Source organism: Wyeomyia smithii, chromosome 2, assembly GCF_029784165.1.
Source record: "Wyeomyia smithii strain HCP4-BCI-WySm-NY-G18 chromosome 2, ASM2978416v1, whole genome shotgun sequence".
Lineage (NCBI taxonomy): Eukaryota > Metazoa > Arthropoda > Insecta > Diptera > Culicidae > Wyeomyia > Wyeomyia smithii.
Window position 1 is genome coordinate 26,935,047 of NC_073695.1, and position 18,480 is coordinate 26,953,526.

The following is an 18,480-nucleotide window of genomic DNA, read 5'->3' on the forward strand; positions in this document are numbered from 1 at the left end:
CAAAGTTACCAAAATGCAAACTTTATATGTATTCCGAAAGTTTCGAGCACATGATTTTATAGTTTTCATAGTTTCTAGATGAAAACCTGATACAAAAAACAGTTTATGTTGAAAAAAGAGTAGGACGATGGTATCCAAGACACGACCGCATAGTTGACGTAGGACTACAATAGTTTTATATTTCATTTTGAGACCTTTCATCCTAATACAGTCAATTTTCTTCAATATGCGAAAAGGCTACCTTTTATATAGATCTTAATTGTAAACGATTTAATAGAAAGTAAACTTTTTTCTATATCTAATTGCCTTGTGAAAAATGGCTCACTCACCTGCCTTGTGAAAAATGGCTCACCCACTAACAAAACATTGTTAGTGTCAACTGTTTGTATCTCACTAATGCCAAGCAAAGATGTCACATAAAATTTTTTTTCTGCGCTTACAAGTTCGTGAGAAAAGTAATGATAAAGAATTACAGTTTTTTGTGGAAAATGTATATTTATAGAGATTTCAAAATTGACACAGAATTTTATGGACATGTTAACATTCAATTCAGGTCAATTCAAACATTTTTACAGTAAGCAGAATCTGAAAAATTTGAATCAGTTTCAAGATAATAAAAAACTGCGAAGATGCCATATTTGAAAATCATCTGTTATCTTCAAAAAACAAAAATAAAACGGACTAGAGTGATAAACAACATTTGCCTCAGCAATGAATGTTTGCATAGTATTGAATGATTAAAAGTTAGGTTATGGAAGGTTATATTTTTTGCAGATGCTGTTGAAAAAAAAATGTTTAATTGAAAAATACAAATACAAATGTGGGGTTTTTCTCTATGCCGCTACAGCGGGATGCAACTAGGATTGTCATATTGAATAAAATTCATTTAGCTAGAAAAATATAATTATCAGTACAGCTCGGTCAATTACCTGTTCAAAAATCTGTACGGAGCATGTTGGTCTTTTAAATACTCTATATTTAGTTATTTAAATAAATCTGAGAACAAGAGTCCAAAAATAAACAACCAATTTTATCTGTACAACGCACCAAATTTATATACTCTACTATCTGGCTCTACCGACACGTACAGAGGTTTGTTACCTCCGGTGGCATAGCATAGTGTGCGGCAACTTCTGATGTTTGCTTCCATACGAAACAAAAAAAAGAAGACAATTTGAACGACAATTCGATTGTCTTTCAGGTCGCAACACGATACCTACGCGTTAGCCCAACACGCCTTACTGTGCGTCGACAGCGGTAATGTAGTCTTCACTGCACATCAGTTTTAATAACATTGATGAAAGAGGATGTTACGAACGTAACGACGGGGAGATTCTGTCAAATTTTAGAGGATATCACCGCAGGCAGTTGATGTCTACTCATGAAGTCTGTGCCAGGCGTGTTCGCATGCGATTGGTACATTGTTCGTGGAAATTCGACCTTGAAACTTTTATTCTATTTTCACTGTTTAACATTGAAGTGATAACGATAACTGTAGAATTACAAATTGTCCATCATTTTATCTATCCAACGATGTGTTGATTATTGTGACCCATCATGTAGTTACATCCGTATTACCGTTTCATTCCGAAATATTTCATTCCGACGCGACGTTACACCGTGGTTTTAGTTTCCACTGAATGTATCTCGATATAGTGCGGTAAGACGTAGTCCTACGTCAAAAAAGTCTATGCAAAATATCAGCTCAATCGGACTTTGAGAACACATGTCCCAAAGTGTTCAAAATGCACAGGTGTAGTTCATAAAATCGTCGATATCTAATTTCTTTTTTCTTGATGCCAAATGTCTTAGAAATGCATGAAACGTCAAGATCTGGTATTATCTCGAAATTTTTTTTTGCCAGAATTTTTGCCTGCATGAGACTTTGGAAATTTTCCAGTTTGGCGCCAATGGAATATATAAAAATAATTTGACCTTTGAATTTCGCTTAAAAGAAGGGCTCAAAAGTTTCGTCTTCTCGAAAAGATTCAGAATTCAAAAGTTCAGCTCAATCGGACTTCGGGAGACCGTGCCTCGAAGCGGCCAAAGTTTCACGTTTTCGACTTATGAAGAAAAGCGCAGGTATAAGTACATGAATTCGTCGATATCGGAAATTTTTTTTTATGTCCAATGGCTTAGAAATGCATGAAACGTCGAGATCTGGTGTTATCTCGAAAAAAAAAATTTCAACAAAAATCGATTTTCTAAACTTGGGAATTTTCGAGATAAGGTAGATTCCCAGCCCAAAAAGTACCAGAAAGTCTATTTCTTTCGAAACAATTTTGGATTAATGCAATACGTAGGCCGAACTGCAACTCACCTAGGTATAAAGTCTTCAGGTTGAAATAACTCAAGCTACATCCTGGCGTCCACTGAGAAAATCATATTCAAGTTTAAATAGTTTCACTCAATCGCACGCTGCTTTGAAGCCCACGATGAGTATGGATCAGTAACGAAGATCGCCTTTTTCAAGAAATTGGCATGACATCTGTTGTGTATTTGAATGGAAGTATTGTGCAACTGTGTGGCTGAAATTATTTACTTGCATTCATCTCTGAAACTTAACCTTCTAAGAAGTTCAAACAAAAGATCAAAAATCAAGAACACGGGTATCAGACACTGGCACATTGCACCACTCTAAGACAATCGGGGACCATCCGAGAAAAGTTTTCCTCAACTCGCTGGGATGAATAAAATTTAACGCTCTTTTTGTGTGTTGCACCTCGGGCCCCTGCAAATTCTTGTCATGTACAGGAAGTGTCCGCTTCCAATGAACAAAGAATCAAAGGTGAATGTCTGATTTGCGTTTGTGTAGGGGGTTTTGCACTAAAATCACTAGGAAAGTCTACTGCAAAACCCCAACAAGAAAGTTAAAATTAGTAAGTTTTGAATTTATTTCAAGCAGAAACAGCATTAAAATAAAAACGAAATTTTCAGTTAAAAGAAGTGATAAATGTGTGCCTTATTTTCAAACATTATTGTTCCCCAATCCACCCTATAAATTGAAAGCTCCAACACGCGAAACTGTTCGGCGATCATTAGAGGTGAGCCAAAAAAATGTAAATTTTATTATTCACGAACGATGCGACGATGTACACGGCAGATGTGTGTGTCTTTCATTAGGAGGTACCGGTTGGATTAAAGTTGATCCCTGCCATGAGGCCCAAAACCACCCGGTGCATGTAACGCTGAGCCATGCTGAGCGTGGGTTTCTGTTTTTTTTTCTTCTAGGGGACCAGCGAATTCACGCTGGCGAAATTATCTTTAGGCGTTTTGATTGTGGTTTCTTCTCCGTTAATCCTATCATCCGATTTAAAGTTTCGCAGGAAAAAAGGGATAATTTTTCTTACATTAAACCAAAATTTATACTTGCAAGTTATGATTTATGCCGACACTGCAGGAGTATTTATTATTGAAAATTTAATATGGCTTCCAGGAAAGAGAGTTATGTTATCAAAAATGCAGGTTCAATCGCCGGATTTTAACGGATACAGAAGGTAATCTTTATTACAGAAGTAGTATTTCAAACGACGAGACCGCTTCTGATTCTTGCCTTCGTTAGGAGCTGCCAGATCATACGATGTTTACCACGGCACCCCACTAGAGATCGAGGTTGAACGTAATAAAGGAACATCTTTTATTATTTATTGCATTTTGTTATCAAATAAATTTCATTTCCTTAGGCATCCCCCTTATCCGGGGAAAAAGGTCAACCGCCTACCGCAAATCGTGCGTCCCTAACAGCTTGCATCTCAGCAGGAGCGGTTGAAATACCAATAAAAACATTGAACAATATGTCAGAGTTTTGTTTGGTTTGCTGTACTCCTCCGACCAGAAGGATTTCTTCCTTCGGGTTTTTACGGTTATTGCAGTCCATCAAGTAGGGATGATTTCCCCTTGCCGAAAACGAACCCGGATGCACGTAAGGCTTAATCTATGCGAGAAGGTGTCAAAAAAAAGGCTCGATTCTGCAGGCAATGACTGTTAAAAAATCCTCGTTTTTTGAATTCCGTCAATAAACGTTTAAACATCACAACTGTTCCAGAACAACCCTCCAGCGAAGCTGTACCTAAGCACCCTCCCGGTAATTGATGAGGGATTTCAATATTTGTCAAACGCTTACACAAATGTCATTGCCCTAGACAGAGTAGCAGCAACAGAGGCAACAGCATAAATTCGTTACGCTTCACCGCACTCCGTCACAATCAAAATAATCACGTTATCAAACGAACCGGGAATAAGGTTCCGAAGTAGAAGAAACAAATGCATTGAAAGGATGGTTAGTTTTTCCCATGTCTGGAATCATCGCTTTATCGCAGGGATAGAGTGGAAGGTGAAGCAACTGAATGAACAAACACGTTATTAATTGCCGTACCAACCGACCGACCAAGTTGGGATCATTTGTTAGTTTTGACTGCAGGAAGCGAGACGGAGAAATGCACCGAATCTGGCAAAGATTCAGTATCTAGCAATGGTTTATCCTCCTTTACATCCCACGAAGAGCTGCGCTAATTACATTGAGTAAAAGCGACAGTGATGATGATAGCAGTCGTGAGATTCGACCATTTTTTTATATCTTGCACGCATCTCCAGACTTCGTACTCTTGTGATTCGTTCGTGCACTCATATTTGTCAGTCATCATCACCGTTGTATGGTGGTCGGTTGCCGACATACAACGACCGAAGCCGAATTTAGCCGCATTCGTCGCTCCATCAACAAGAATTTCTACACACAATCGTGATGACACTTTTAGTGTAATTGCATTTTTATTACTTCGTTTAGTGTCACATCAAACGGCATGATTATGCTGATTCGGAAGCACTTACGATGGCCCCGAACACGACAGCCAAAAGTGGTCGGCACGGGAACAGCTTCCTCCGCAAAGTGATAGTGGTTAACTGCGAGTAATGTTGATAATATTATTATCAATCACTGTCTTAGGTATACTCCGGCTCCGGTTGTTGTTCATCGGTAATCCGACCAGTGCGCCAAGACACTGACGGTGATGATGGCTGAGTGGAGAGAAGGTAACGAAACGAAGGTAACGTGATAATTAACTCACTAAATAAAGAAGTGAAATAGTGCGATATCGTTTCAACTTTGGGGGCTTGTTTTGCACTCCAACTCGAACCATTTAATAGCCATTAAAGTGTTTGACGGCTACACTTGCCTCTTTGAATGGTGCATTGCGCAAGTGTTACAACATCGCAATTAACACAGCAGCCATTTATTAATGCTAAAGTAAAACGATCGCTAGATGAATGATTTACAGCTTTGAATAGTTTATTCAAATAGCCGTTACCTGTGTAAGTTATGTGGCGTGCAGTTAGGTTTTTTGTAGGATACTAAAACGTTTCATTAAGTGTGTGCTGTTGGATGTTTCTTTGAACGAGATAAGCTGCATTCCTTGAGTTACATCAAGTCTACTTTTGATTTGTAGCACCAGTCACATAGATTGATGATGTGAAATGTAAGAAAAACTGGGGAAAGTGGTCCTTCTTTGGTACGGATTGATATTATTAGATATTATTATTTATATGCCAGTTTTTTTTTCAAGTGAACAGTGTCAAACAGTTGAAACCCAAAATCGGTTAAATCCAGTTGTTTTATTAAAGGTTGTTCTTGCTTATTTTAAAATATTTTTGGAGTGTAAAATTTATTAACTAACTTATCTCTGTTACATTTATTTACGGGAAATTTCAGTTGAGCAACAGAGTATTCTAAGTACTTTTCTTTCTTTATAATTCGCGCACCAAATTAAGCAAGCATGGCAGTATGGTATGAGTTCCAACAAAAAGTTTCAGAGTTAGATCACTTTTAACGGGAGTAATCTGAATAGTATCGATCTGAAGGAACTCAAATAGACATAATGAAGTTCTACATAATACATTATTTGTGTCGGCCCACTGCAACCAGTAATTTTGATCATTTGTCCAAACGTTTCTTTCTGTTCGAAATTTCTTAAGTTTTTTTTCAGTGTGAGTTATCGAGGAGTTGACTGCTTCCTGTACTTGTATTCACCCAGGCTTACTATTCTCTTATCTCTATGGGCCTTATCATCACCCCAAGAGGATAACATACTAAGGTGTATGAAGTTTCCGAAGGTTTAGAGTTTTTCAGCCTGTAGAGCAGTTTTCGTGGGAGAATAAACCCATGCGAATTCGTATCGTGCAATATTTTGGTGTTGACGCAGTTGATGTCTTCATGATGACCCATACGGATGTGTGCGGTCTTGATATCAAACTTTTTTCTACGTGTGTACTGAAGAGCTGAAATCACATGGTTAGATCGGCGATCGGTGTCCATGCTTTCGCATTCTTTTTTCGCTGTTCTATCCTATATTAATTTAACAGTGCATAAGTCATTTTAGAGTTTTGTGTAAAGTGGTATAATTTCCATTTAGAACAATATTCGAACAGTTCGCATCCAATAATTGGAACATGCGAAATAAAATCCATTTTTTCTGCTTCAAGTTATCCAAATTCTAACAAAATCAAGTCTAGACAGAACCGCCGCATTCACGAGGTCCCCGGAGAGGAAATTTAGCAATAATTGTGTCTAGTCATTATAAGAAAAAACAGTCTTTGAAAAGAGGGCAATCGGAAGAGCGATGTTCAATCGGAATATTTTGTAGTTCATGAAATCATGAAAAGCTGAAATGATACTAAAATGTTCTGCTGAATTTACTTGTTAGGTATAAAGTAATAAATCGATTATTGTTTATCAGGATATTCGGTTTATATTTCGAGCGACAGTTAAAGCCATAAAAAAATTCATGTTACAACCCTTGCTCAGCGCAACGAAAAAATTTTCAAAGCGGAATTCCCTGTTATTCTCTGAAATATTACTTTATTTCCCTAGAATTTGTCAGCATTCAGCACAAAAAAGTGCAACGTAAATGAACGCAGCTCTGAAATCCCAGTGAAAATATCTTCAGAAAAATCTTATTTTCTTGTAGGAGCCTATGACCACTGCTACCATTAGTTAGATATATTGTGGTATACTCCTACTTTATATGCACTGTCAGTTTGTTTCATCACTGCGGGTATCAGTGATAGTCGCACCCAGACTTTGCATTTCACCCCAAGGAGAACTTCTTTGATAAGGTTCCTTACCTTCGTTAGTTCAGCAGACCATATCTCGTGAGGCGTAAGGACACCTTTTCCAAGAATACGCAGTCTTCGCTGAATCAATGCGCTGCATTGGCACAGTAAGTGTTCCGAGTTTTCTACTTCAGAATTACAGAATCGACATATGTCATCTGTCAGTTTACCCATTTCTTTTAAGGTGATACCTGCTCGGACACATTTGTGGTCCCCGTGGCTCTGTGGTTAGCGATGTCGGTCGGCTAGCTCTCCCACACGGTTGTGATATCGGGTTCGATTCCCGATCGAGTCGAGGATCTTTTCGAGCTGGAAATTTTCTCGACTCAGCACTGGGGCACGGTGTATCGTTGTACTTATCCTACACATACAAAATGTGCCAAAAACAATATCGATAACGAATTCTCTCAACTAATCTTAGTTGATCGAGACCGCTATTAGCCCCAAGGCTAAGCGTGCGATATTGTTTACCTGCTCGGACAAAGTGCAGTCAGTAGGCCAGTTAACGTACTCAGATCAGCTTCATTCATACTGAGCTTTATTTCTACGTGTGATTCAATTACATGGTGTAATGAATAGTTTAGATTGTCTTGCTTTGGAATAAGCCATCCAGTTGGCATCGATCATCATTGATTCCCAGCCTCTGAGCTAAGATTTCAAATAGGATGAAGATACCCCACAGAATGGCTCCGGCCCGATGAATGCAGTTGAAGAACCAATTCTTGCGAAGAGATCGGCTCTTTCATTTGCTTCTATACAACAGTGACCAGGAACCCAGTATAGATTAACAACGTTTGTTGCAGTTAGTTGTCGTAGGGCTTGAATACAATCCCATACCAATTTTGATTGACATGTGTATGCTTTTAATACATTGAGGGCTGCTTGACTATCTGAGAAAATACAGATATTGGCATACTTATATTGCCTAGCTAAGCAAATACTTGTGCATGTTAGAATAGCATTTATTTCCGCTTGAAAAACTGTGGGCTACTGCCCCATTGGAGTTGATATATTGATTCCTGGTCCAGTGACCCCAGCGCCTGTAGAATCGCTCATTTTAGAGCCATCTGTATAAAATATGACTGATCCTAAACGAACTTTAACACCTCCTTCTTCCCATTCGCTGCAATTGGATTCAATCACTTTGAAAGGAACACTGAAGTTAGTCCTAGAGTCCATCCAGTCTTCATTCATGGTTACTAAGGTATTCAGTTGAAAATTTTTGAGGGTTCGTCAATGTCCCTTTAGATCCCCTTCCTGAAAAATTTCAACACGTTTGAGCCTAAGAGCACCTTTTTCGGCTTCAAGTTGTACATATTGATGCAAGGGTAGAAGATATAAAAGAGCTTCTAAAGCCAAAGCCACTGGTGCACTGGCCATTGCTCCTGTTGTTGATGAGCATTGACGTTGTAGTTTATCTAGCTTCTTCTGAGCTGATATTTGTGTAGTTTTGGACCACCACACTAGCAAAGCATATGTTACTTTGGGTCTCACTATTGCTGAGTATATCCAGTGGATCACCCTCGGCTTGAGTCCCCACTTTTTGCCAAATGTATTGCAGCAAGCCTAACGAGCGTTGTTTGCCTTTGAGATTATGATTGTTCCAGAAGGTTTGACGTTTAGTCCTTCCAGCTTGCACCATTTGAGTGCGTAATTTTTGGCGGATTGCATTCTGTTAGTAATAGTAGACCCGCATGTACCCCTAACTAGAATAGTAATGTCATCAGCGAACCCGATGACTTCGTGTCCTAGGTTTGTTAAGTTGTTAAGAAGATCATCGACCACAATAAAGAAGATAAAACCCTTCCTTGCGGGCAACCTCTTGTTGGTTTTGTCGTTAAAGTTGATCTTTCTAAATTGGCTGTGATTAACCGATTATCTACAAGAGCAAGTGTCCAGTTCGAGATGCACATGTCAAACCCCCGATTAGGGTTTGCAATCCCGGGAACAACCTCTTCCCGGCACTCCCGGATCCCGGGAATAACATATTGATTCTCGGGATCCCGAGATTCCCGAGCTCCTCTAAAATTTTCCATACAATATTGCAATAAAACTAAATATTGTATCAAAACGCGAAACTTATGTCGTAAAAGCATAATACGAAGCAAATATTTGTGTGAGATAACGATCAATATTTGCTTGCCGTGTTATATCAAATTCTTGCTTGAATTATTTGTCAAAAATATATGCTGTCTTATCCAGTGAACGAGAAATCAAGCAAAGTGCTAGTTAGTTCACTACTAAGCGAATACACTGGGGTCGCTTTTTACGCGGGTTGTTTTCATGCATTTTTTCAAACAAGGCATTTTTACAACAACGCGCATTATTTTTACTCGATTCGAAAGATCATTTGTACGCGATATCAAATAAGTTTAGTATAAGCATATCTAATCTAATCTTTTAAATGCGGTACAACCAACCGCGTAAAAAGCGACCTCAGTGTAGTTCTTTGTTTAATGACAAGAATTTTTGAAACCTGTAGATTGTTAAAAAAAATTGAAATGATACATGATTTCGATGTCTGTCAATGTATTCTTTGTGCATCTGTCGCGTTATCCATTCACACATTCTTTGTGCGATGCCAGGGAAGTAAGGGGCCATCCACATACCACGTGGACAGCCTTGGGGGTTGGGGGGGGTTGGGTAATGTCCACGGTCCATACAATTTTTTTAGAATTTATATGGGCAGTTGTCCACGGAGGGGGAGGGGGAGGGTTTCAAAATCGTTAAAAATCTGTCCACGTGGTATGTGCGTTTTAAGAGAACACATTGGATGGTTAAAACTTGAACTTTTGCCTGTATATTCCAGTCAGCCACCACACTTCGAATAAAGTATAATATCTGAGAACGGCCCTCGATGAAACACCAAAGAAAGGTTCTGAGCCTATAACATTTTCAGAAGACTCTTGTCTTGCTTGTGAATTGGCTTTTTTAATGCCTCCTGTTTCGCAGTGCTACCCTAGTGAAAGAGAGTTTGTTTGAATGCATTCCCCCGCTAGTTTAGACTTGCAAGTAGGTGCTTAAATCGCTAAGAGTGCTGCCTGACTGTCGGAGAAAATATAGATATTTGCATGCCGGTCTTCTTTAAACAGATGAATGCACATTCAACAATTGCATCTATTTCAGCTTGGAAAACTGTTGGCCAGTGCCCCAAGAAAAATACTCATTTATTCCTGGCCCGGTAACCAACCCCGGGGACTTTGTTTGTTTTAGAACATTCGGTGTAGAAGATTATTGAGCCCTATCGACCCTATACTGGTCCTCCATTTTTCCAAGTTTCTCGGTCGGACTCAATGATTCGATAGGAAATGTCAAAATTTGACTTATTTTCTAGCCAGCCTTCGTTTTTCACTACAAGCTCGTTAATTTGAAAATCTTTTTATTTTAATGAGTCCTGTTCGATTTTCTTTTAGGAAATTTTTGAACATATATTCCATTGAACTATGAAAGTGCATCATTAGGGTGTCCCAAAATAAAATCGATGTTGAAAAAGTCAAGGTTTTCATCCCTCAATTTAAAGATAATGTTTTTTGTAGCATTTTTGTAGAACATTTCGACTTTCTAAAACAATGTTTTCGGGTTGCCCAAACGTGATTTATGAAAAAATGATTTTTTAGGCTACAAATCCACTCTCTTGCACTTTTTTCAATTCTGTTCGATTCCTAATTTTTTCCATATATTTTTTTATTTCTGTGGGGTTGTTTTTGAATATTTCACATGGTTCAGTTCAGCATTGCATTCAGTTTTTTGATTTCCAGAGCCCATTAAACATCACAAAAAAAATAATTTTTCTAATAATTTCCAGATAAAACCCTTCAAAACACAAATAAAAAAAAAATTTGTTCAAGATACATAACTGAAATTTTCATTGCAAAGCGGGATTTACGGCGAAAATTTACATGAAAAAAGATACTTGATATCTTATCGGGGAGCTGAGATATTGGCATTTTTATATGTGATGGAAAACTATACATTTTAACAAATATGTTAAATAACTGTTTTATTTTGGGAGATAAAAAATAACAATGTTCAGAAAACAAATGCATTTTTGGATGGCTGATAACTTAGTAAAAGGTTTAAAAATTCGGAAAAATCTGTGAAAAAAGTTAAAACGAAAATTGTGATTTTAGTGCCTTCTAATAGAAAATTCAATGTTGCTCGTAATATGTAAGAGATAGAAACATGATGTCTTCGACAAAGTTTCTTGTTTTAAGATAACCTAAAACTTTGTCGAAGATACCTCGCGTCTATCTTATTCTGATTAAAAAGTAAATTTTTCATCTCACCAACTGGTGGATTGATCACCCATCTTTCTACACTAAAAGATGCATTTTTGAATATCGTGAAACTTTTTCGAACATACCTTATGGCTATAATCAACATTTGAATGACAATTTAGGAAATTATACGCACAAACGGCAAAATAAAACACTGTTCAATGGAAAAATTGAGCTTTAGTGGCATTTTTGACAAAATGCATAGTTTTCCATCACATGTAAATATGCCAATATCTCAGCCCCCCGGTAAGATATCAAGGATCTTTTTTCATGTAAATTTTCGTCTTGAATTCCGCTCTGCAGTAAAAATTTCAGTTCCTGATCAAAATTTGTTTTATGTGTTTTGAAGGAAAAAGGAGGAAGGAAAATTCGCTTTTTTGTGATGTCCAATGGGCTCTGTGAGTCATATAATTGAATGCAATGCTAAACCAAACCATGTAAAATATTCAAAATTACCCCATTAAAAAAAAATATATATGGAAAAACGTAGGAATCGAACAGAATTGAAAAAAGTGCAATAGAGTGGTTTTGTAGCTTGAAAAAGTCATTTTTTCATAAACCACGTTTGGGCAACCTGAAAACGATTTTTTAGAAAGTCGAAGTGTTCTACAAAAATGCTATAAATAACATAAACTTTCCATTCGCTACCATTCGGTCAATTTTCAATATTTTTCAACCAATATTTTACAGAACATAGTTCAATTACTACTCTTTAATGTACAATAATCAGAAACAAATTTACTTTCACCGTACGCCAAAAAAAAAAAAATCTGTAAAAACCTGTTTTTTTCTGCCTTCAAAACCCTACCACCCCCCCCCCCCCCTTAAATGTTCGGTATAGTTTCAGTTTATAAATCCAGCAAATATTATCAAGGTATACTTTTTTCTGAAAACTGAAGTGTTCGTGTAAATTTATTTTAACCAACAATAAGTTCGAATGAGAATGACTTGGTCTGACCGCTAGGTGGATTAATTTTAGGTTTTTTTAGGGTTTTTAGTCTTTTTAAAATATCATCAACAACTTATGACCAAAACATTGACGATAGAATCCCTCTTTGAGGCTATGCTTCAGTTGTTTTTTTTTGGTATGTGCCCACTAGTTGGGATATGATTCACCGGTTTCTAAGCATAGCATGAACCCAATTTATTATTACATCATCAATGTCGTGCTCACTCGTAACTTTTCGCATTGAATGATGAGGGGGACATTATCAAAGGCTCCTTCGATATCGAGAAATGTGACCAATGCAATTTCTTTTGTTTCACTTTTTGTAAAACTAAGAGTTTCCTGAAAATCGATGGTAAAAGGTACCATCACACTCCCTCAGTCTATGTAACCTAGCCAAAGTCGCAATGTTTTTTGGAATCGTTCACACTTGTGCCACCAACTATTTCTTCTTGATTTTCTGATTTCCCTATTGCACTCTGTCAGGAACTTTTTGTAATCTTCCCAATTTCTCGTGATTTTTGCTTTATTAGAAAAGTTTACTAGTGGACTCACTAAACTTTCCTGAATTGATATTCCACCAAGGTGTGTTTTTCTAGGATGACTTTGATTTGAGCGGACAGCTCTCATTGTAAGCAGCAAGGAGTTTACTTGTTTTTAGCTCGGATGAGAGCTCGAGTTCTTGTACAGTGTTCATGTTTTGTTTTCTTCTTCTGCTGCTACTGCTAACTCACTATGAAACAGGAACCAGTCAGCTTTCCTGGCATTCCTTAGGTTTCCGGTTCGATTTCTTCAACATCATAGTTAAAGAGTATTTGCCTAAGGATATTTTCTCAGACGATTATGATTTCAGTAGCTGTTAAGTTTTAAATTAATTCTAACAGTATGTTGTTAACTTAAAGAAACGAGTTCTAATCTGCGATAAAAACTTCATTTTACTTTCAAATCAATTTTGACCAGGTTTATTAAAGCAAATATTAGCTAACCTGCAGAAACGAAGAAACTGAAATGGGACAGAAAAAAAATGAAACTGCGCAACGATTGTAAACTACGTATCCAAAAATACACATAGAAATTTGACCTTGAAATGATTGTTTATCATTGAAAGACACTTAGAATCATTTTGCTATGATTGCAACCACATTGCAAAAAGGCAAAAAATCCTAGTATAGAAACTTCTCTACCTGCCTGCAAGCTTACTCGAGCGCAAAGGATACACATGCTTGAGTTGTTTAGCCTACCAGTTGGCATATTTACTTATTATATTTAACCCTTCAATGGAGAACTGTTCTTACATTGAGAGTCCTCGACTCATTTCAATATGGGTAAAACAAACAACTCTCAATAGAAATCTCATAATTCATATTTTAGCATAATGCGATCTTTTTTAAACCTTCTAACACAGTAAATAAATTTCCCAATTTTACGACCGCTTAATGAACGATAAACAAACGACCTAAAAAACGTCAACGTCACCTGATGACGTTAGCAAATCATCCGACTTTGGTCCTATACATAACCGAACGAAAAGCAATCCCGCAAGTCAACGGCAAAAGTGTAAATATACTCGAGTGCAACGTACACTTGCAACAGTCATCACCAGATAACCGTTATAGAGATATGCAAAAATAAGCATTTCTTCGATCGCGAATTGACCTCACTGATTATTGGTAGAAGCATGAATTTCTACACTCACTTTTCGACAGCGCCGGTGCAGTCTGTACCGGAGGTATTGTGAAGTACCGGCGTGGAAAGAACCGCGCGGTACAACTGCATCTCGTGCTACGAAACGGTTCAATGAAACATGAACGCATGGTGGAATGCTGCCACCGCAATGCACTTTACGCTCCGTGATGGTTAAAGTGTTTAGTTCTTTAATCCATCCGGTGTGGGGCGCAAACGCGAGTCTTAATGAAACTTTATTTCTCAATGAGTCACTCGAGTTCGCCTTTGTGTGCGATATTTCAAGTATCTTCATCATAACAAACACACTACCACCAGCACCACGGTCGAACGGTGGATTGTTCCATGAGAAGCGCATGAATGTATGCTTAATTTTATTTGCTAACTTTTTAGCACATGGGGGCTACGCGCAAAACGAAAATGGAAAAATGTGTCAATGACAAGCTTAGCCGCGTTCGATTGCTTTGCTGCTGGTTAAACGATACGTGTATTTGTCGAATGGTAAAGATTCCAGTGGAAGGCGAAGTATCGCGTTCCAACGACAATACGATACTAATTGAAGGTATTTGTTTCATTAGATAATTAAAGCTGCATGACAATGAAATAGGAGATTTACACTGATAACCCACAGTTTTAATTGAGTGTTGTATCATCGAATGAATCGATTCTTTTGCAGAGAATGTTATCTATGAAGGCTTCGAAGTTAAGTTTAAGCCAACTGTGCATACTTAAAATCTCAAAAATATTTGAAATTTTATTATACTTTGTTCAATAAATAAATCCTGGATATTATACAACACTTACCGGCAATCGTGAACCGATCCATATAATTAATAAGATTTACAAAGCACAGCACCGCCACCGTGAACCAGGCACTCCTGCTAACGCCGCTGGTTGTCGTTATTGCTAAGGTGCTATCGTCGTTGCCCGGGAGGCGTGCGGCGGGATGCCGGTGACCCGGCGGCGCGTCCGGATCTGCTTCGTCAAGCGATGACGAAACACTGTCGGAATCTACCGGCATTAGGCGCTGCTGGGAGTGTGTGACCGGCATCTTCCCGGACGGGTTCCCGGTTACGGTCTGCTGTTGTTGCTGCGATGACATTGTGTCTTCGGCTCCCGACGCGACACGCGATTCGTTCAAAAGTGGCTCCGGGTCGACCGGCTCGGACGCTACTTTGTGGTAACCTTGGCTAGAAGGCATTCACGGTTCTAGAATTTAACACTCGCTTATCAACCGGAATCTAGTGATGGTAAACAACCAAGATCTGTCAAATAAACGAATTCACTCTCTCCTCTTTTTTTATTTGCTCGGTGAGAGTTTACTGTTCGTAACCGCACTTAAACCGAGTGAACGTCCAAGCGAGGAGAAATCGCACAAGACAAAAGTATGTTTATGTGGCAAACACAAATCGGATGATTTTCTGCCTGCCGTTTCTTTTCACTATGAATAGATTCTTACGGCATTTGACTGCACGTTAAACATCCACTATCGCCACGGACTACTCTGCAAATCTTGCTGCTAGCTTTATTCTAGTAAATATCAACACACAGCATCTGCTTTCAACACTTTCGATTGCGAATTCAGTGCAGCCGCAAACTATTTGCCGACACAATCGGAAGAAGCCAAATCACTACTTTTGCCAGTGCCAAAAACTCACTTCTAAAGCTAAAAATAAATTTGCAATACGGCACACACATATAAAGCGCCGAAAAAATCACACGATACTCCTGCCTTCGTTGGCTGAACTGTACGTGTGTAGCAGAACGCCAAAATCACAACCGAACAGCAAAGCAAATGAATGAAAACTGAACTGAGCTGAACTGAAATCCTAAACGGTTACTTCGCGTGTGCTTCTCTTGCGTTTCTCTGGTTTCTCTCGCCAACAGTTTCGTGCGTAACATGTGTCAAATCAACAGAACGGCCCGAAGGTATGTGCTAGAGTGAAACAGTAGATCGTGAATGCTAGTGTAACAGGAGTAACGCACTCACGAGGAAATATCTGCACTCTGAAGTATGAACATTTAAGATTTTATTTCAAAATATTGATTTCCATTGAGTTTTGTTTCTAAGTATCTCGTGTCGATACTTGCGTGAATTAAGTAATGATTAATGATTATATAATAATCAAATTCGCTAAAGCACGCATGAAAGCAGTTAAATTTGGAGAACCAATTTTCTGAGTGTCCCTAACGCTATAACGCCTGCAACGAATACTTACACGCTAAACAGTATATTCTTGAGAATAGAACAAAATAATCCATGCATAAAGCGTATTTTGTCGTTTATTTTTGCCGATGCATTTGAAAATAAATCCTTAAAAAAAACAGATTGTAAACAATATTCTACCATAAATATTTAAAAGGTTACACTTTTTGCATTTTCGATTCACTACAACTCATTCTCAGATAGTTTTTCTATACAACCGACGGTTTCTGGGCTACAATGCTTCGAATATAACCTATGCCAAAAGGCATACGCTTTTTAGAATGTAACTCATGGGTGTGAAAAATCTCTCCACAAGTGAAAAAAGCTCAGTTTGTTAAGCCAAATACGTGTGGAAAGTTTCATTCAAATCAAAAATGGTCGATTAAATTTTCGCGTTTTTCCAGGCGCTTTGAAATGATTTTGCTCTGGAGAATTAACAATTCGAATTTTTGAGAGCTGACGAATGGCACTTTTAGGTTAATTTACACAATCGTGAATTTACCTATTACCTATTACTCTTTCAAATTTGTTGATTATAATACTAGCCACCTACCTGAAAAGTGCTAGTTTACAAACGATTTGGAACGGAAATATTACATATTGGTTGCTATGAAGAGGTACACAGAAAAATACAAATACCCAAATCACAGATAACAGACATCCAAGCGAATTTTGCTTTATGTGTAAAAAGACGCAGCGGTTTTTTAGCATGTCTCAATACGCAGTATGGTGGCGCTAAGAACACTTATGGTTACAATAAAACACGGTATTTTTACTGTAAGCTTGTAAACGATTGTTGTCATTACCATGTTGTAACAACGTTTTTTTGTTGTTGAATCTACCACCGACAATAATTTAACCATGAAAAACATTGTCAGTGACTTCTAAATGTATGGGAAAAATGCCTGAAAAAAATGCTGTTAAGATACATAACGACCCCTCTTTTTCATGGGAAGAATGGGGTTTTTTATTATTCTGGACAATGAGTTTTAATGTAAAATTGATGTAGCTACAATGAAAAACATAGTTAAATTATAGTATAGCTATGTACAATTACAGAAATTTTTAAGGTTTTTTTAATGTTATTTTCTTTCGGGTACCCAAATTAAACGATTTCAAAAATTGAAGTAGGTAGGATTTTGGTAGGTAAATACACACTAGTTTCTAGTAGAGTGCCTATAAATATAACTACACTGAAAATAAATCACACGCTAATCCCTAATGCTCTTTACATATGAATGTCAATAAATGAATCTAACTATTCTACTATGTCGACCCATATCGAACTTTATTGGAATCCACGGTATTTTAACGTGTTTTGGCATTTGACGTATGTAACCATTGAAGTCTGAGTGTAAAATGATTGATTTCGGAATGCATGACATGGCAAACCGAAGTGTAAGACACTTGATTTTGTGCTGTGAACTGAAACGTAAGTGTATTCCACGTAGACATAAAATGCTTCATCTATTAGCACAGAAGTAAGTGGAATCCACTCGGCAGTAACGTGTCGATTTTTTACAGTGTAGAGTATCACCGTGTCATCAAAAGTAACACTGGTAAAACTGAACATCCTTTCTCTTTTCCCCACACGAGTTTAATAGGTTGTTTGCTCAATTGGAATTACACTGACAGATAATTTTCATTCCAATCTGACAGCGTCGTCACTCTATATATATTTACAGTGGAGTGCCTATATATAACTAGAGTAGCGCCGTGTCATCCAAAGTAACGCTGGTAACACTGGTAACTCTGGTAACACTGAACATCCTTTCTCTTTTCCCCACACGTGTTTAATAGGTTGTTTGATCAATTGGAATGACACTGACAGATAATTTTTATACCAATTTTGACAGTGTCGTCACTCTATATATATTTACAGGCACTCTAATTCACAGCTAGGACAAGACGCGACAGCTTGCTTCTTTTTTTTTTTTCTTAACGGCCGTCATCCCTGTTGAAATTTTTTTGAACGTTCCACGCCGTTGATGCCAGAGTGATTATTTTTAACAACTTTTGCAGATCAATGAAAATAAAACAAATTTAAAATGCAATATGTAGGCGAATAATACTCAATTTTTATTTATTATTTTGTGTTCAATAAAGCATACTTCTACTATCAAATTTTTCCTTCCTTTGTTTCTTGGTACCTTGGACTTCATCCGAAATAGTAAAAAACGATTAATCAATGCATTTTTAAAGTGAAATACATTACTCGGTAATATCATGTACTTTGCATACTTTTGCATCATCATTTATGAACA

General features: G+C 37.6%; 1 protein-coding gene across 3 annotated transcripts in view; it reads right to left on the bottom strand.

Moving 5' to 3' along the window:
- LOC129722584 (protein spinster) overlaps positions 1 to 15,818 on the bottom strand; it is a 72,754-nt gene extending 56,936 nt beyond the window's left edge. For 2 of the 3 annotated variants that reach the window (XM_055676166.1, XM_055676167.1), the window contains exon 1: positions 14,815 to 15,818. In XM_055676166.1, the coding sequence (XP_055532141.1) occupies positions 14,815 to 15,211 (397 nt within the window). In that variant the 5' untranslated portion in view covers positions 15,212 to 15,818. The remainder of the gene's footprint in view (positions 1 to 14,814) is intronic. The other variant, XM_055676168.1, reaches the window with a different exon arrangement.
- Between the last annotated feature and the right edge of the window lie 2,662 nt (positions 15,819 to 18,480).